This window comes from Cynocephalus volans, chromosome X (genome assembly GCF_027409185.1).
Source record: "Cynocephalus volans isolate mCynVol1 chromosome X, mCynVol1.pri, whole genome shotgun sequence".
Taxonomy (NCBI): domain Eukaryota; kingdom Metazoa; phylum Chordata; class Mammalia; order Dermoptera; family Cynocephalidae; genus Cynocephalus; species Cynocephalus volans.
In genome coordinates this window covers 18,834,469-18,855,169 of record NC_084478.1, presented here as the reverse complement: position 1 = coordinate 18,855,169, position 20,701 = coordinate 18,834,469, and the positions used below count along the sequence as shown (strand labels likewise).

The following is a 20,701-nucleotide window of genomic DNA, read 5'->3' as shown; positions in this document are numbered from 1 at the left end:
TATCAAGCCCCTGATTATTTGTAAAAAGAGTGACAACTAATGCTCTTTAAAAAATGAGATAGAGAAAGGAACTAGGTCAAGGTAAAATTTTAAATTAATCATTTTTATTTTATATTAGACAAAAAAATACTTTAGACAAAACAATTCCTTCTGGATACATTTTGCTAATTTTTATACAAAAGCATGGAATCAGCCTTTTATACACTAAAGTGGTGCTACTGGTCAGCCAGTCCCGTCCTTCCTCTTTCTTTTTACACACAAAGATGTGGAAGGGCAGCAAATTAAGTGAATTACCCAAAATAGCCAGCTAGTGGTAGAATTGGGGCTAGACTACAGCTTTTGATTTGATTTCATTTTATTCATAAAATTACCTTTTTTAGAAGAGCTGTTTGTTCTTCATTAGAAATTGTTTCCAAGGTTTCTTTACCATCACTTTCTATATCTTCTTTACTTGAAGTTTCATCCTCACTAGTGATAGGCCCATTCTCACACAATGGTGTTTGGAAGTCATCGTCTACTAGTGGTGGGTAGGTATACTTGAAAGGGTCCTAAAAGAAAAGAATTTTATGTCAGCCTGCTAACAGGTGGGTAGAGAAATGATTCTCTTAGTAGGTTTAAAATTTATTACTTTGGTCAAGAAAACAGACCTAATTAGACAGTAAAATTTAAAATAAAGGAAGCATTTCAAACCAGAACAGAAAAGAGCAGTAAGTGGTGTGGAACAGTTGTCTAACCATCTATAAAAGAATCAAATTCAATCTTTAGCTCACTCTTTACACCAAACAGAATTTCAGACAAATAAAAGCTTTAACTGTGTGTGTGTGTGTGTGTGTGTGTGTGTGTGTGTGTGTGTGTGTGTGTAAATGCAAACAATACCCAATCAACCAACCAACAAACCAACCACCAAAAAAATCCTAAAACAAAACACATAACGTTTTTGTTTTTTGTTTTAAAAGTCACTACTGGGAAAATATGTACCACACACATCAGAAACAAAAGAGAGCTTTTGTTAATATATATAAATCAATCAGAAAAAGACTAACAACCCACTAGAATAAAAGTAATGATAGAGTTCACAGAAAAAGACAAGACTGCCTTTTGAATCATAAAAATGCTCAATATCACCTATAATAAAACAAATGCAAATTAAAACCACAATAAAATATTTTTCACCTGAGACTGGCAATGATTACAAAAATGAGAATGTGTGGTGTTGGCAAGGATACAGTTCAAGCATTCTCACACATTATTGGTAAATGGGCACAATCTCTTTGGAGAGAATTTGGCGACAGCTATCAGAATTAAAAACTAACTACACCCATTGACCCAATGACTTTATTTCTAGGAGTTTATTCTATACATATTCTTGCTGCACCCATATACCAAGAGCTATTTACAAAGATATGCACCACAGCAATATTGGTAATGGCAAAAGATTAGAAAACAACTAATGATCCTTCCAAAGAGGACTGATTAAATAGATTATGTTATATCCATCCACACAATGAAATATTCCACAATAGTTTAAAAAATGAGGTAGGGCCGGCCTACAGCTCACTTGAGAGAATGCGGTGCTGATAACACCAAGTCAAGGGATAAGATCTCCTTACTGGTCATCTCTAGATAGATTAGATTAGATAGATAGATAGATAGATAGATAGATAGATAAAATAAAAATGAGGTAGACCTCATGAATCAATATGGTATAACCTACAAAACAAAGGCTGTGGAAAAAGCACAACTGAACAATATATATGGTATGTGTAAAGAATTGTAATGGATAGACAACCCTGGAAGGATAGAAAACTTGTTAATAAGAGTGACTGCTTCTAGGGAGTGGCAGTGGGCCCTGATGTGGGGAAGGAGACCTACTTTTCACTGTACTATTACACTTTTCAGTCTCTGGTATTGTTTACTTAAAAAAAAAAATTGTATGTATTGCTTTTTGGAAAAAAAAAAAAAAACCCATAAAAATTTATGTTAAAAAATAGTAGTCCTACTATAATTCTGAGCACAGTCCTGAAGAAATATACCACTAACAACAGAGAGGGGAAATAAAATAACCTTTTGTACATGTAAGGGGAAATAAAATAACCTTTTGTACATGTAAAAGTAAAAATCATTTTTACTAAACACTATTAATTTTAAGATACAACAATTTTATGGGCAAATTATTAAAACTGACAAATCAAACAAAATTTTTTTTTGAACTAAGCACAGTACCTGAAAAGAACCGTACTTGGTTTTTCTAGGTGAAAATGTGAAATATAAAGCCTCAGAACAGGAAAGCAGCAGACTTCAAATAAAAAAGTATTGGTTCAAGTCTTTTCTAATCAAAGAAAACAAACAGAAGGACATACCAAAACTTTTTGTCTTGCTAGTCCTTCGTTCTGGTTGAATACAATTTTGCCAGGTGGGCAGAATACAAAGTAGATTGTAAAAATCAAACAACTGAAATATTATCAAGCTAACCCAAAGCATACCAAATCCATATATTTTGGTTTATCAAAAAAAAAAAGTCACTACCACAATTAAGTTTCATTGTTATGTAATATTGAAAATTTAACATGTACCCACTTATACCTGATCTCTTATTTGTAAACACTAAAAATCAGTTCAAAAAAATCTAGATAGTATATGCTTAATAATATCTTTTAAATTAAAGACTGCTGAAGAGCAAATAATTTGGAAGCAAACTGAAGACACGTCAAAAGGAAATCCAATAACTTATGGTTCATCTATAGATAATGGAATAAAGAGAGCTTGACACATTGACTTGGAATGATCTCTAAGACAAGAAAAAAGAGCAGCACGTGCAACAGCATATGAATACACAACCTGTTTAAAAGAGATGGGAGGGAAGAAGAATTAAATATACTTATTTGCTTATGGAGGTAATAAATATCCTTGGAAATTAATATAAGAAATGCAACTGGGGAGGGGAACAGGGTGGCTGGGGACAAGAGTAGGAGGAGACATTTTACTGAAGACTTGTTTCTCAATACTATCCTGAGTATTGAATACTCTTCAGTTTAGAACCATGAAAATATACAAAGGTACTTTAGAAAGTTCACAGAAAGATTGTTATTTTTCCAAGAACTTTTTGAAGTACTTTGTACTACTTATTCAAAAAAATAAAAATGTACATTCAAAAAAATAAAAATGTAACAACTTTAAAACAAATTAAAAAATGTCTGTAACCACTGCTTACTATTATGGGGATATATGTGATCTCTCTTTGGATGTTATATTTTTCCTAATGTGCCATTATCCAGTATTATTTTGTAAAGAAGTTTCAAGTACTGTACTTACAGTTCCACCCATGTGGGGCGGCAGGTATTCTACACTGACATAGTCCTGGACTTCATTTTTGCTTGTAAACTTCAACAAACTCACTGCTTCTGGACCAAGCCAGGTTTTCACGATTTTGAAAGCAGCTGAAGAAAAAAGTCACTTCATTAAAATCCTTTCAATTCTCTTTTTCAATTAGTTTATTGTATGTGCTAACCCAGGTCTTCTAAAATCAGTTTGGGCTATAATCTGTAAATATTTATCTTGACGCTGGCATGACACTTGACATGGCATGACAATTAACATTCTCTAATTCCTGTAGGTGTTCACATTGACATGGTCCCTTATGCGTTTCAAATGTTCCATGAAGACTCAGGAAGATTAAATTACCCTGATGTTTATTAATAAACTTATCATGGTTTTGGCATTTGAACAAATCCATCAATGATTCTACGTACTTAGATTTCCAGACACTCAATCAAACTGTAATGTGATTCAGGGAATAACTGCACAATAGTATGGGAAGGGTCATTTATCTTATGTTCTGATAAACTCCCAATCTGAAAAGCCTTCTCACATGGCAAGTCAGGAAGAGAAAGTGGTAGCCCTCCTCATTATGGGAGTAAGCTGGACCCAGGCTTCTTTCCTATCCCTAAACTTCTCTGCCTTTCCCTAGGCCCTGCAGTTTATATAATTGTGGGGAACTTAACAAAATCTACAAGAATAAACTATTATCAAACACAGCTATTTGGTAATTACAATCTTCTGTCATGCCATTTCTTATTCTTATTTAATTCCTTAAATCTTATTTCCATTGTGACATTCTAAGCACATTTTTAAGAAATTAAAGGAGGAATACTGCATTAAATTTGCAAAAGTGTCAATGAAAAAAACCCAGGAAATAAGAACAGCATGATAAAAATTAAATGGTAGTTCAGAAAATTAATTTTTGCTTTGGCTAACTATGATTTAAGTTTTTTTTTTTTACAAACCACTTAAATTTTCACTAATTTCAATTTTAAAAGTTTGTGAGTTGACATGTTTGATGTCATGCTACTTAAAGTGCTAAATCTAATTTTTTAAAACAGGTTTATTAAGGTATAATTTACATACCAGAAAATCCACCCTTAATACAATTCAATGGTTTTTAGTATATTCATGGAGTTGTGCAACCATCAGCACTATCTAATCTTAGAACATTTTTATCACACCAAAAAGAACACTCACTCATTAGCAATCTCTCCTTCTCCCTCCTTCTCCCAGTCCTTGGTAATCACTAATCTATTTTCTGTCCATGGATTTACTTGCTTTAGACATTTCATATAAATGGAGTCATACAATACATGGCTTTTTCTACTGGCTTTGTTCACTTAGCATGTTTTCAAGGTTTATCCATGATGATGCATGTATCAGTACTTAATTCCTTTTTATGGCTGAATAATATTTCGTTTTATGGATATATAATATTTGTTTATCCCTTCACCAATTGATGAATATTTAGATTGTTTCCACTTCTCGCTATTATGAATAATGCTGCTATGAACATTTGTGTACAAGGTTTTGTGTGGACATGTTTTCACTTCTCTTGGATACATACTAAAGAATGAACTTCTGGGTCATATGGTAATTCTGTTCAACTGCCAAACTGTTTTCCAATATGGCTGCACCATTTTACATTCTCACCAGCAGTGGATGAGGGTTCCAATTTTTCCACATCCTCACCAACAATTATTATTGTGTCTTTTTGGTTATTACCACCCTAGTGGGGGTGAAGTAGAATCTCACTTGTTTTGACTTTCATTTCTCTAATAACTAATGATGTTGAGCATCTTTTTATGTGCTTATTGCCCATTTGTACATCTTCTTTGGAAAGATGTCTATTCAAATGTTTCACCCATTTTTAAAATCAGGTTATATGTCTTTTTATTATTGGGGTTGTAAGAGTTCTTTATACATTCTAGATATAAGTCCCTTATCAGATGCATAATTTGTAAATATTTTCTTCTGTTTTGAGGGCTGCCTTTTTAACTCCTTGGTGGTGTCCTTGAAAGCACAAAAGTTTTTAATTTTAATGAAGTCCAGTATATCTATTTTTTTGTTGTTTTTGCTTGTGCTTTTGGTGTCACAGCTAAGAAACTGTTGCCTAATCCAAGCACAGGGATTTACTCCTATGATTTCTTCTAAAAGTTTTAGCTCTTACATTTAGGTCTCTGATCCATTTTGAATTAACTTTTATATACGATGTGAGGTAGGGGTCTGACTTCATTCCATTGAGTGTGGATATCCTGTTGTCTCTGAACCACTTATTAAAAATACTTCTTTTTCCACTGATTTGTCTTGGCATCATCGTCAAAAAAATCAACTGACCTTACCGTTAGGGTTTATATCTGAATTCTTAACTCTATTTCATTGGTCTATATGTTTATCTTTATGTCTGCACTACAATGCCTTGATTACTATGGCTCTGTAGTAAATTTTGAAATCAGGAAGTGTTACTCTTTCAACTTTGTTGTTTCTTTCAAGATTTTTTTTTACTACTCTGGATCTCTTGCATTTTCTTATGAATTTTAAGATAAGCTTGTCACTTTCTGTAAAAAAGGCAGCTGGGTTTTGACAGGAACTGCATTGAATCAGTAGATCAATTAGGAAGTATTGCCATGTTAACAATATTGAGTCTTCCAATCCATGAACAAGAGATGTCTTTCTATTTACAAAGGTCATCTTGAATTTCCTAAAATGGTGCTTTGTAGTTTTCAGTACACATTTCTTGAGCTTTTTATTAATTTTATTTCTAAATATTTTATTCTTTTTGATGCTATTATAAATGAAATCATTTTCTTAAGTTCACTTTTGAATTATTCATTGCTAGTACATAGAAATTTGACTGATTTTGTGTTTTGGCTTTGTATCCTGCAAACTTGCTGAACTTGTTTTTAGTTCTAATATATTTTTGTGTGTGAATTCCTTAAAATTTTCTATAGGATTATGTCATCTACAAATAGAGATACAGTGTTACTTCTTACTTTCAAATTGGTATGCTTTTTATTTTTTTTCTTGCCTAACTGCCCTGGCTAGAACCTCCTATACAATGTTGAATAGAAGCAGTGAGAGCAGACAACCTTGTCTTGTTCCTGATATTAGAGGAAAACATCCATTCTTTCACTGCTAAGTATGATGTTAGCTGTGGGTTTTCAGATTCAGGTTTTTCATAGATGTCCTTTATCAGGCTGAGGAAGTTCTCTTCTGTGTGGTAAGGAATTAGCCTTACCTAAAGAGAGGTCTGGCCTTCGCCCTCAGCTTCTAGGAGGTAATCTTTATGCCTGATAGGATTATCTTTATTTGCCTAGGGGCCTTGGGTCATACTGGAACAATTTAGGGTGGAGGCTTTGGGTCACACAGTATCAACAGACCTGGAGACTGAGATCAAACATATAAGCAATCAATCATGCACAGGTAATGGAGCCCCAATAAAAACTCAGAACACTGGGGCTTGGGTGAGCTTCCCTGGCTGGCAATACTCTATGCACACTGTCACGCACTGATGCCGGCAAAGTAACGTGCTCCACATTTGGTACTTTCCTGGACTTTACCCTATGTTTTACTGCCCTTGGCTAATTTTAATCTGAATCCTTTCCCTGTAATAAACCACAACTGTAATAGCTTTCAGTGAGTTCTAGGAGTCCGTCTAGTGAATTATCAAACTTCAGGGTGATTTTGGTCATCTCCTGACCTTGCAGATTGTGCCAGAAGTGAGGGTGGTAATGTATGGACTACTGTGGTCCCTATAACTTCACAACTCTGCACATTCTGTTCCTAATTTGTTGAGTGCTTTTATTATGAGGGTACTTTTATCATGAGAGGGATTTTGCCAAATGCTTTTTTTGTGTCTACTGAGATGATCAAATAGCTTTTTTTCCTTTAGCTTTTTTTCCTTTATTCTATTAATACGGTGGATGACACTGACTTTCATAAGTTGAACCATCTTTGCATTTCTTAGATAAATCCCACTTGGTCATGGTGTATAATCCTTTTTATATGCTGCTGCATTTGATTTGCTAGGACTTTATTGAGGATTGGTGAATCTATATTCATAAAAACTAACGGTCTGTAGTTTTCTTTACCTGTTTTGTTCAGCATTAGGGTGATACTTGCCTCATAAAAACAGTTGGGAAGTATTCTCTCCACTTCTATTTTTTGGAAGAGTTTGTTAAAGATTGGTGTTAATTATTCTTTAAATGTTTTGTACAATTTACCAGTGAAGCCATCCAGGCCTGCACTTTTCTTTGTGGAAAGTTTCTTGATTACTAATTCAATTTCCTTTGTTGTACTTCTATTCTGATTCTTCTTGAGTAGGTTTCCATAGTTTGTATCTTTCTAAGAATTTGTCCATTTCATCTAGGTTATCTAATTTCTTGCCATGATTGTTCATAGTATTACCTCATAATCCTTTCATTTCTGTAAGGTCAGTTGTAATGCCCTTTTTTTTCATTACAGATTTTAATAATTTGAGTCTTTTTTTCTTCATCAATTTGACTAAAAGTTCGTCAACTATGTTGAACTCTTCAAAGAACCAAGTTTGGTTTTGTTGATTTTTTTCCATTCCTGCTTATTATGTAACAATTAACTTTTGCAAACACAAACAGTGTTTTTTCAATGGCTTTTTCAAAAAATTTTTACCAAAAAATATATCATGACTATCAAAAGGGGTCATGTGACTACAGTGATTCAGGGTGAATTTCAGATTCATCTCACCTTCTTCCTCAACACCTGAAGCCCATGAGAAAAACCCAGCCAAAGCCTGTTTTTTTTGACATTCTCTATCTGTGGGTGGCAAATTGAGTCTTCTGGCTATGGTTTTACCTGAATGGTTGAATATCTTGAGGCTGGTTTTAGGGAAGACTAGTGGGTGTCCCCAGAGCCTGGGGATAGAATGCTATCCCAATATGCTTAGGAATAGCCTTTGAGTGTTCTAGCTCTAGCCTCTTAAGAGTACATGCCAAGTACAATATAAACATTCTTTTAAACAACTAGATATGTTATAGCTAAATTAGCAAAGTTAAGGAAAAGGAAACCAGACATTTTGTTTTAGGAAAGCATAAATTTTACACTCACCATTCATTAACCAAGGCATATCAAAGATCACTATTTTTGCTGAAAGATGAAAAAAAAAATTTATTGAATGTGACTTAGTACCTCTAATATAATATCACTTATACCTGGCCTTGAAAAAACTGGTCACTTAAATGCAAGTAAAAACTGAATTGGCTGACTGAATCCTGATTCAGTGAAGTATGAGTGGTGCTGAAACTGAACGAACATCTCTCAGAAGTGAGGGGCCCACCCAGGAGGATGGCTTGTGGAAAATCAATAATGCACCATCACCATCCTCTGGCAAATAGCCAATTCTTTTATTCACTCATTGCTTTTGTTGTTTGCAGAAATGTACAGAAGAAAATAGGGCAAGTGGAGTCTGTGGATGTGGCATATCACATTAGCACTGAAGGCCACTGAACTTTAAAAACATTCCCACATCTAATTTATGGTTTCAATTATAATTTTTTAGAGATTATATTGTTAAACCAGTCTCACAGCTGCCCCCTCCCCTTTTAATAAACCATTATGTTTTAAGAAACAAAAATTATTTCTATTTTTATTAATATGAGCTCCAAGAGGCCAATAATTCCAAAATACAGAAGTATTATTTGCACACTGACTTGAAGATATTAAACAGCCCTATTAACAACTGTGAGAAAAGAACCAGAAACCACAAAGGGAATTTTTGATATACAATTCATTCTTCCATTCCAGATGAATCAAATGTAATTTCATTCTACTCTGAGCAGAGAACCTCCTAGATGGTTACATTTATGTAGGGTAAGTATAGTACGTATAAGGAACAAGGTATGTGTAAAAAAGGTATGCTGTTGGGATATGCTTAGAAAGAATAGGACTCAAGATGTTAAGATATAATAGTTATATATCATGACAGATTTTGGAGCATAATCAATTTAATTCCACAAAATTCAATGTCTGCAAAACACATTACATAGGTAGAATATATACATTACCTCTAGTTAAATGAATGGCATTCCAATTCATCCTTACAAAGATCCATTTATTTATTAATAGTTCTCTTAAAAGAATCTTGGACATATTTCATAAAGTAATATTGATATTTATATATTTGTAAGTGGCTCTTCACAAACTCCTTTAGATATTTCAATAAACAAGTGAATATTTTATTTTCGTTTTGTCCATTAGAGAAACAAGCTAATAATATGGACTCTATTGGTCATTCTCTTTATTTAAAAACATTCACAAGTACTCTGTCTAAAGAGTACAAGGTTAGGGGTGGCACTGACTATCCATATCCACCATGCTTTTTGTCTGTTCCTCATTTCACATTAATGAGAATATGAAAGCATGCCAAAGTAAGATGATTTGAGGATTTTACACTTTAGTATCACCTGAGTCATAAGCCCCAAAAGACCCTAATTATAGTATTTGGCAGGAATATGCCCAGGCAAACCTGTGAATTTCCATTTTCTGATGTCCCTATTGCCTCTCTTCTGTCTTTTCACTTTTAACCCACTAGGGTTAAATATATTTGACTGCTTATGTGGATTGGCATTTTGATTTCCCCAGAGGAAACCCATCATATAAATGCAACAAACGAAAAATAAACACAAAAGGTTTAGGAGTTCTTCATTCAGGTAATTAATGAAGAGTCACAATTAAAAACAAACAAACTTTAAACGCCAGATTCAAATGTAGTGCATTCTAGTCAAGTATTTTGTTAATGACAATTTTTAAATAGCAGTTAGTAACACAGTTTACCTTATATATCAGTATCGCTTATCACACAGTGTACTTTATCAATACTGCATATCTGTTCTTGTAAGCTTGCTTTAAGTTCCATATTTTAAATGGATTTTTAAATTTAAAGATTAGCAAAAATGGGATTATCTTGGAAGTAAATGTATTTTTTTTTGTACCTATGTATGTGTGTATTGTAGGATGCCATATATACAGTTTTGAACTTAAACCCTTAAAACTGTAAAGGACAACCATTACTTACAAAAAACTGTCCTCTGTACTTACCAGAATATGCACTTATTACATGTCTATGAATACATTTAAAACTCTTCATCAGAAAACAATGCTTCAGATATGAAAACCTATAATAATACAAGACTCTACAATTCTCAGACATTGTCTACAGTTTTAATATATTTTTATAAAGGAGTAAGTTACTTACAGAGGTATTTCGGGTAATAAATCTTAAAGCAGTTGATGATAAAGCGTACAAAGTCCATGTCCTAAAATAAAGATTAAATCTTTAAGATTGTCCACATTAGAGAACTTTAAAATGCACATTTCTAAAGGTGATAAATTATTAAATACAAATGACACAATTAATAAATTCTTAAAAAAATAAGCTCATATATAAATATCTATATTCCCAAGGATTATGGTTTCAGGTCATTAAACTACTTATAAATAGTTATAAGTAGCCCGAAAATTGAGTTGAAGAAATCAGATGCTTAGTGATGTTTTAAAATTATTCACATTACCTCAAACTAGTTACATTCTTCAGGCTGCTAAGGCAACAGGGCATAAAATGGATCTAAAAGCAATCCCCAAAGGAAAATTCTAAAAAATTGTTGAATAACTTAAGAATTGCTGAATAACTAAAGAATTGTTGAAACAAGTATACAGTTTATAACTTGACTACCTAGAATGATACTATGTATGTATGTAAATTCTGGTATCTTTGCTTTTTAAACTTAAGTTTTATACTTCATAATAGACAATAAAATATATTTTATTAATTTTTTACATAAGTTAATCTGATCACATCGCCCTGCAGTGTCTACTTAACTGCCGGCTTCTTTCCTTTTATTTAGAGAAACAGAATTAGTTTTTTAGTTTATTTTCCAGTGTCACTCATTGACTCCAGTTTCTGGAAGACTATAAACATAGCTGTCTGGTTGGTTCTATTGCTTTGAGCACAACAACAGGAAATTAGGTCATTAGTGTTATTATTCACATGGATCATTTTATTCCATGTCACTACATGGCCAAAGGTTGATTCACTAATACTGATCAGCCATTTTATAAAGACTGTGGGATAAAAGACAGAACCAGGCAAACTATAATCCATCACAATTACTGAAAGGCAGGTTGTCCTAGAGATGAGAGAGTCTATAAAGTTATCCCTAGCATGTGAGTTGCAGCACCTCTAAATGCAATAAACTGAAGGTACGTATCCTTAACTATCTTAAGTATTTATTATGATACAAATCCTAGTATACAATAATTCCTTCATTATATCATTATATCTGCTGTGCATTGTTTCAAAATTTGAAGTTGAGTCAAAGAAAATAACAGAAAAGAACTAATTAAACAAAAATTTTGTCACCTAGTTTATAATCTGTAGCCGCCAGAGACTTTGCCTAAATAGTCTTCACGTAATATTCCTGTTTCTATCATCCTTGTTCATAAAATCTCGAGTTACCGCTAATATGAGTGGATTTGATAGGATGACACTGGTGGATGTATATTAGTGGATACTACATAAAATAGCTCAATGAAATCTGCATTCTATGAAAATGTTTTTGAGATGATATTTGTTATCTTGTAAAATATCTTCCCTTGAGGACCGATGAAAGACTTTTCTCTCTAGTTCAAGTATCAGGAATGGATACACTTCTTCTAAGACACTGGTTTTAAAGTATAGCCAGTGAATAATTTTAAATGATTGCATTTCTTTCAGGCTGATAGCTGAAAGCTTAGATCTAAATTGGTAGCCCAACTTTAACAATAAATTTTCTTATGTTTTGCCTTGTAATTCTGTATACATCTTTATAAGCTGACTTAAATCCTTTGTAAATTATGAAAGGGTCATATATAAAAATAAATTATTCAATAAGATTCAAGTAATTTAAAATAGTAATAATGGCTGACTTAGTAATGCAAATAAACCTATTTACAAATTAAAGATGATGAGATATCCATCATAAGTAGCTTGAAAAAAATTAGACAGCTCAAACCAATTCTTGTCCCTATATATGGCAATAGAAAACATTAATGTTTATTTTTCATGATTCTGGGTTAAATAATTAGAAAACTATCATATACAAAGAATAACAGAATCATGATCAAAATATTTCTAGACAATTTGATTTTGGTTATAAAATAATTTCCTCTGTAATTAAAACCCATTGGCATGAAAACTAGGTTAGAAAAATCCAGGGCTTTGGATTCTTTAAAACAAAAAGCAAAATAGAGACATGAAAAAAAAATCTGTGGTCCTAACAACCCAAAAAAACTCTTGTTAACAGCTCTCTCTAGCCTATTTTTTTGTGTTATAATGTCTAAGGTTTCCTTTCTTTGGGCTACGTCTCACCATATTATAATTATATAGCTTTTTTCAATTTAAAAAAAGGTAACTTCTAATATTACTATAAATTCTTTATAACCATCATTTTACATAGATACACATACGCCCTCAATCTGATATACCATAATTTACCTTTTCACCACACTGAACATTTACATTTTTTTTCTAATTTTTCACTATTTTAAATGACACTCTGAAAAAACATTTTGGTGTACAATGCTTTTTTTTGTATTCAGGATTATTTCTTTAGATTTCTAGAAGTTAGTTACTAGGCAAAGAGTATAAATACAAGCACCTTAAGGTTCTTAACATACTTTGCCAAATGGATTTAAAAAAAAATTTCAACACTGCCCTGAGCAAGTTTGCGAATGCTACTTCACTGCTACCAGAACCATCCTTGGTTAAAAATGTAAAAGATAATAGAATAAATGTGCCAACCACTCTCACCTGCTGCTGAAGGGTTTGTAGTTACCACTAAGGTCACAAGAACTCAAATTAATGACTGCGTTTTACTTATTTTTTAAGCTTGGCAAAATTACCTGAAGAAAACTGGCTTCCAAAGCTAACTGAATCAAGCAAACAAACAGAAAACAAATCCAAACAAGGAAACAAAAATATCCAACAAAATCACAAAGTGCTGTAAGTGCAAAAGTCATATGAACATCTCGCAAATGCAAAACATGGTATGAATATAATATAATAGAGATCACTATTTACTGAATGTGTTACTCTGTGCCAGGCACAGGGGTGGGTGCTGTAGGATATTAGCTTCAACATAAAAGTTCATTGTTACCACATTGACTCATCTCCTACCAGCCTTGATGGTCTAACTCTCTACATCCTGTGTATCACACAAGGAACAGTACCAGGAAACCTACAGTTTTAATGCCAAACTCTGAAACAAATTTAATTCTTTGCAAACCTTATTCCATGTTTGAGTACACTCACAATACAAGGAGAAAAAAATAAATCCCAAACATAAGTTAGTTAGCTCAATTTTATAGCAATATTCGGTTGGCAGGGAGGACAGAAGAGAGGGAGGAAGCCATGATAAACAATGATTTAGAACTAATGAAAAATGCTTACTATGTTATTAATTCCAGTTTCTGACAGGTCAAACATCACTGTTACAGGTTTCCCATTTTCCCTCTTAGCATAACGTTCCAACCAGAATGCTATGAGTTTCTTTTTGTCCAACACAGTCTTCGGGTCTTTTATATAATACTTCACCCTGATCCAGACTTTAAAAAGCAAAGGAAAATATAAAAATAAGGAAAAGATTTATGGCATTATAATATTATTATATATATATATATTGCCTTTCTGTTGCCATTTTTCTTCATTTATAATTTGTTTTGTTTCTCAGATTAAAAACACCTCTTCTGTCTTTTAAATGAGAAATAGTTGTACTTGTTAACCTTAAATTAAAGAGTAGCAGAAAAGTAAACTATTTTTTTTCTTAGGAAGTAAATAAACTTTAAGTAAGGGGCAAAGGAAAACACAGGTGAATAAATACTATTTAGTAATAACCCAGAAGTGCTCTTCATTGTGCCTAACAAAAAAGAAAGTCACTGGTTCTGTCAAGCACTAGAAAAAGTGCTCTACCCATAGGAAAGACCCTGAAAGAGGTGGGATGGAGGCACAGGCGGGTGCTGTGCAGCAGGTGGAACGCTGCAGCCCGTTCAGGCAGTGGCAGCTAAGATGACACATGAGCAGGGAGGAGAGAATCTAAACAGAGGACAATGGCTGGGCTTGAAGGACTCGAAATGAAACCCTAGGGCATTTTGGTTTTCCTAGTTTGAAGCACCACTCGGGCAGTAGCATAGAGGGTAGAGTGAAAGTGGCCAAGAAAGAAACCCAAGAGGCTGTGACCTGGGAAGGGGCTGGGAGCACGGGGGCAGTAGTTAGGGACTGAACTGAGGAAGTGGCTAGTCATGTTGGAAAAGGGGCCAAACTGAAGCTATATTGAGGAAGAGCCAATGCGTGGGCCTGAGATGGGTAACACAGAAGGACAGCAAGTGGTGAGATGTAGACGCTCAGTTGCATGTTGTATTGAAGGTGCTAATGGTCAGGTGGCGCCAGGTACATGCACATGGCCTGGGGATGGTATGTGGTCACCACTATATGGGAGCAGGCAGCTGAAGCTGTCAAGGTGCTTGAGATCACCAAAGAGACTGTGTGCTGGAAAGGAAAAGAGGCCAAAAAAGGAATGAGGCCTGGAAAGCACATTTAAGGAACAGGCGGAGAAAGAGAAATGAGAAAACAAGATTGAAAAGGAAGTAGCAGCGACAAGAGGAAAAGGCAAAGACAGTATTGTCAAAGCAGGGACAGAGCACATGCTACAGAAAAGGCAAGCAGGATGAGTGCAGGATGTCTGTTCAGTACCGTGCTCGACCATGCCTGCCAAGTGCTACCCTTGGGACAAAGCCAAGCTGGATTCAGAGCAAGCAGGCGATAAGCACAAGGGAGTCATCTGAACAACAGAGATGATTGTTAGTGCTCCTCCCGTTAGTATACATATTTCAGAAGAAACTAAAGGGAGAATATCATGGGTTATTTAGCAACGTTTAGTGACTGTCATAAAGATTTTCCATAAAAATGAGTTGCATTTTAATATCTCAGTTGAATTAGAAAGAAGGTAATGACTCTGAATTAAATTATTTGGCTGTGTTACAGGATGCAACGTTTGCCTTTATTGCCTACTCTATTACAATACAAACAATAGGCACAGTGACTAAGTATCTGACACTTGTTAAAGATGGCCCTAATAATCCCTAAATGCAAGACACTTCATGTGTGCTACATATGGAGAAAGTACTGCTGATTATTAATTCAGTTCACATTGATACCTACATCTCAAACTCTTGAAAATCCAGTGCACAAATTAAATATACTTACACAATTTGTTACCTTCTTTGTCATAACCATGGAGATAAATACCACCAATTTCCAACAACCATCTGGGAATGGAGGATTCATTAAGGTCTAAAAAGTGATAAACTTTAATCAGTAATTGTAATTTAGGAACCTAAAGATAAAACTCACAATGTAAAGGCAAAGCTATGCAGTAATTCTGATATTAAAAAAAGATACAATTTATTCAAACATCTGGAAAGAATCTCTGGCAATAAAATATGGTGTTTCCTACTGATGAAACAAACACCACAGAGACACAGGTGACAGAAACGGAAAACTCCATTTCCCTTGACATGTGGATACATTTCCACATTCTGTTTGTGTTTCACATAATGACTTGCAAACAAATGTTATCATGGTTAGATAATTTCAAGAGAACATGCCAGTAAATATCTACATTACAGTCTCAGAATTAGTGAAAAAAAAATCACTTTGGTTTCTCTAATAAAATGGTATTTTTCTATAAAGCTTGATAAACAGTAGACTCTAATATGTTTTAAAACCTTGAGGCAAGTGGAAAATACTTTAAGGAAAATGTGAGATCCTTTAGCAGGAGGAACAAACAATAGGCCTGTCCAGCCTCAGGTGAGGCCGAGGACCAATACAGCAAGGCTGCACACGCCAAGGTTTTTGTTTCATTCACCAGCAGTTCCCTAAGAACTTTCAGAGATTTATGTTTCCCCACCCCCTTTAATCATATCTCTGCTGCTTGTCACCAGAAACTAGCAATTCTATGTAAGAAAACAAGTACTACTGAGTTTACAAGTTTATTCTGTAATTAAATGATTTAGAAATATCAGATTTACATTTCTTTGCTTGATTAAAAAACGCTTCACTGTTTGTTGAAATTACCTACAGCTTTTAGATTTCCAATCACATTTGAAAGTATTATTGGGTCCTTATAAATAATTATATTCTGGTGTTTATGTTGACTGCCAAGAATATGTGCAAATACACGATTAGATAAATGTAAAACAGTAACATTTATGCAGGAGATATTACACTGTCAAGATTAAATTGAACAGCTTACCATTGACAGAAATCTCTTTCCTCCACTGAAAACTCTCATCAAGCATCTTCAGTGTTTCATCTATATTATGTCTCCAAGCTAAGTAACTTTCAACCCAGTTATCATCTTGTTGTAGCCTTTCAACATCACGTGGATCATATTTATCTGACTTATCTAGGGAAAGAAACAGTAATAAATATCCAAATCGGATTAATTCTGCAGTGAAAAATAACAAACACTAATGCCAAAGGAGAAGAAAGACCCAGAAGACAAAGCTAAGCTATTTGAGGATAGATACAGGGATGTAGTTCAGATGAAAATGCAGTTTAAAGGACTGATGAAATTTCGAAATGTGAGATTGAAGTTATCTAAAGACTGCAGGTTAATTGAAGTAAGCCACTGTAGATTTTAAAAACAAGATCATAGTGAAATATTTGGCACAATCCTCTCTAAACCTATAAAACAACATGTGAGAAGATCAGTTATGTTATCTGTACTTGAAATCCTTAATCTAGTCCAAGAAAAATAAAAAAAATTAATATGTAAAAAAATAACTAAGTTGTACTTAAAAAGACATGTGTTTGGCAAGTGTCATTAAAAAATATAAATTAAATGCAAACTGGAAAACTGATCACATATGCCGCATTATGGTATTTACTATTTTCCTACTCTGTGGCCAACATTTCCAATTTATTGGAATAATTATTTCCAGTAACAGTAACTTCTCATAATCCACCCTACACACATGCTATATTGCTACTAACATCTATACCAGATATTTCTCCTTCCATGCCCTGCTCTATTTTTCTGTAACTGAACTTTCTTGTCTCATAATGATCTCTGTGCATCTGAATTCTACCATTTTGCAAGACTCCTTTCAAATGCTTCCTCTTCCATAAAATTTTCCCTGAGCCCAGAAGTAATTCCTTCCCTCCTGTGAACAGCTACAGGACTTAAACTAAGCCATTCTTAAGGCACTTACCACCTTTTACCTTGAATTAGAGTTACTGGCATTCGTGTCATATTTTCCAAATAGACAGTAAGACCATATACTCTATACATCATAAGAATCTTCCAAAGCAGATCACAGTAGTGCCAATGAAAAGGACTTCAGTACACATTTGATGACAGAATCCATTCCTTCTCATTTTTTTTTTTTCTCAGTTAACTGTACTCTCCCAGGAGCCCAACAAAAAACTTGAAAAGAATTTCTCTGGCTCCTTCATTTTCTTTTCTTTTGCATCTAGTTAGTTGCCAAGTTTTATAGATTCTATTTCCTCTCCATTTGCACTGCCTTATTTCAGGCCCTCAGAGATAATAGCTGAAAGGGCAGGAAAACATGAAGTGCATTTAGAGAATTATCTCCTTTGAGCCTCAATTTCCTTATCTTTAAACTGCTTTATATACTCACAGTGATGTGTGAAGATCAAATGAAAAAGTACATATGAAAGGACTTGGAAATTTAAATCACTATAAAATATAAGATGAGGCCATAAATTATGCATTTGTAGAGTGTTACCTTGGATATGGCTTTTAATATCTGGGCTCTATTTTTCTAATCTATAAAAGGAGTGGTTTTGTGTTAAGTAAACCTTGAAAAATATTTTTTAGCTCTGCTGTTTGAAAATTCATAAGTACTCAAAGCACAATTTTTCTGTAATAATAAGCATGAGTTGGCTACAAAAGAGTTCACATTGTTTAGCACTGAGATGGCCCCTGGGAGCTCCTGTCCCCTGAGGAAGCACCATCCAACTGGGCAACTGGACCAATAAGGTGTTTTCCTTGAAATTACAGGCTGACTTCATCCATTTTCAAGAAAATTTCTGCCAAATACCCAAGTCTGCATAAGCATAGTTTACTTACCAGTTGTTCTTTCAAATAAAAATGGTGGTCTATGAAAAAGGTGAATAATTCAGCTGGCATCTCAAACATACATGCAGAAGTGTTTTATGTGTACTTCCACATTTTGTCACACAGAACATCAAGAGGACATGTACTCAAGGGTTAAGATTTAATAAAATGTACTGCTTTATCAGGGACTTTCTAAAATAAAATTGGCTTTTTTTCTTTTTCCTTTCTGGGAGTGCTGACAATGAAGACTACCATGACTACTAGCCTTGATTCAGGCTAAGGAACTGGTAGTTTTGTGCACCATTGCTTCTGTGTAATCAGTGCAAATGTCAGCATGGTGAAAAAGGCAAATGGTATCACAGAATTATAAAAACAGTTTTGACCTCACAGGCTTCTGAAAGAGTCTTAGGCATTCCCTAGGGTTCTTGGACTACACTCTGAAAACCAATTACTTATAATAATATTTGGCAAGTGGTTAAAAACTCTGTAAATAATAGCCATAATAAAAAAGAATAAAACATTATTGTTGGTGTTATCATTATTACAACCACTAGGAATATCATAAACAAGACAGTGCCCATTACTAAGAAATCAAAAGCCTACTGCTCTTTGATAACTTTCAGGGATGCAGATCTTTGAAATTAGAGCTCTCCATTTATATTAAAGTGATTAATTATTGTTATTAATAGACATGTACTTACATATGGAATGTTGGTTGTTAATCATTTACTCCTAGACAAATAGAAATTAAATCAGAGAGGGGGAATAAAAGAGAAGGAGAAGACTGGAAAGGGGGACATTTGGGAGGGAAGAGAGTCAGGAGAAAAGTGGAAGCAGAAGGGGACAGAAGACGGGGATATAGGAGATGAGTGAGGACAGGAAGAGAGACCATGAAACAGAGAGAGAAGAGAAAGATGAGGGAGGCAAAGACAGACATAAGAGGAAGGGAGAAAAACAGGATAAACTGTGCATTCAAGGTAAAGAAAACATGGCCTGGGACCCCAAGGGCAAGGGTAATCATTAACTGTGCTTATGACATCACAATTTGCTGCTTTCACACATAGCCCTCAGACAACTGAGCCCTCAAGTGGTCAGGAGTGTTCAGAAAACCAATCCTTTGGTAAGTCCACATGTGCTAAGGTTCAAATGTGCCCCCTCCAAAATTCAGGTGTTGCCAGTGTGATAGTATTAAGTGGGGTCTTTGAGAAGTGATTAGGCCAGTAGGGCTCCTACCTTGTTAATGGGATTAAGGCCCTTATAGAAGAGACTTCATGCAGCCTTGGGTAGCTTGCCCTTCCAACTATTGCCATGTGCAAATGCAGCAAGAAGGCCCTCACCAGACACCAAATGCTTGATCTTGGACTTTCCATCTTCCAGAACTGTGAGAAAATAACTTTCTGTTCTTTATATTACCCAGTCTCAGGTATTTTGTTATGACAGCACAAAACAGACTAAGGCAAGATATTATGGGAAGAAGCTACAGATGTACACTCAAAAGTTATCTGAAGATATAAAAATACACATGTGTGTGCACACACACACCTAGGATGTAATTTTGAAAGGCTTTACCTATTAATGATTAAAGTGTAGAGATGAGAGGGTTTAGTTATACACACATATGTATGCATATGAATATACTCTCATAATGCCTTGTCCTTATTATTTTCATCTCATTGTGGACCAGTGAAAACTTCATCACAAACCAACACCAATCTCAAGTGGTGCATTTTTAAGCCTCATCTTTGCATATTTTCAAAATAGCTCAAAGCTCAAGAAAAATAGACTACAATTCTTACTTGTAAAACAGCAAATTCCATTATTAACTTTTCTTTCTCTTTCTTGTACTTGTTGGCTGGTGACATTACCAACCGGTCAGAAACTGTATTTTAAGGTTAACAAATGTAAAAAAAATTCTAGCCATATTTGGGATGTAGCATAGAGTGTTGGTATCAGAAGACACATGCTACTATGTATAATGAGACAGGAAATGTCAATCTGGACTGTATTTTGTTCTCTGAAAAATGGAGATAAGGTCTGCCTACCCATGGTCCTTAGGAAGACAAGAACACTGAAAAATTTTAAACATTATACAAATGAATTTCTACTAATGTAAGGTAGAAGGTTAACCATTAAAGGAAGACTAAATTCTAACTTACCTATTAGTTAACCAGTTGAGAAAAACTTGGAAGCATATTGCAGTTATTATAAATTGCCTAGATTTCAGATAAACG

At 34.2% G+C, this 20,701-nt stretch overlaps 1 protein-coding gene across 1 annotated transcript in view; it reads right to left on the bottom strand.

The window, feature by feature from the left end:
• MOSPD2 (motile sperm domain containing 2) overlaps positions 1–20,701 on the bottom strand; it is a 55,470-nt gene that overhangs the window by 16,504 nt on the left and 18,265 nt on the right. The window contains exons 3-9 of the mRNA XM_063083892.1: positions 16,641–16,793; positions 15,593–15,679; positions 13,781–13,935; positions 10,550–10,610; positions 8,404–8,442; positions 3,313–3,437; positions 372–548 (exon numbers count right to left, since the gene is read on the bottom strand). Coding sequence (XP_062939962.1) covers positions 372–548; positions 3,313–3,437; positions 8,404–8,442; positions 10,550–10,610; positions 13,781–13,935; positions 15,593–15,679; positions 16,641–16,793 — 797 coding nt within the window. The remainder of the gene's footprint in view (positions 1–371; positions 549–3,312; positions 3,438–8,403; positions 8,443–10,549; positions 10,611–13,780; positions 13,936–15,592; positions 15,680–16,640; positions 16,794–20,701) is intronic.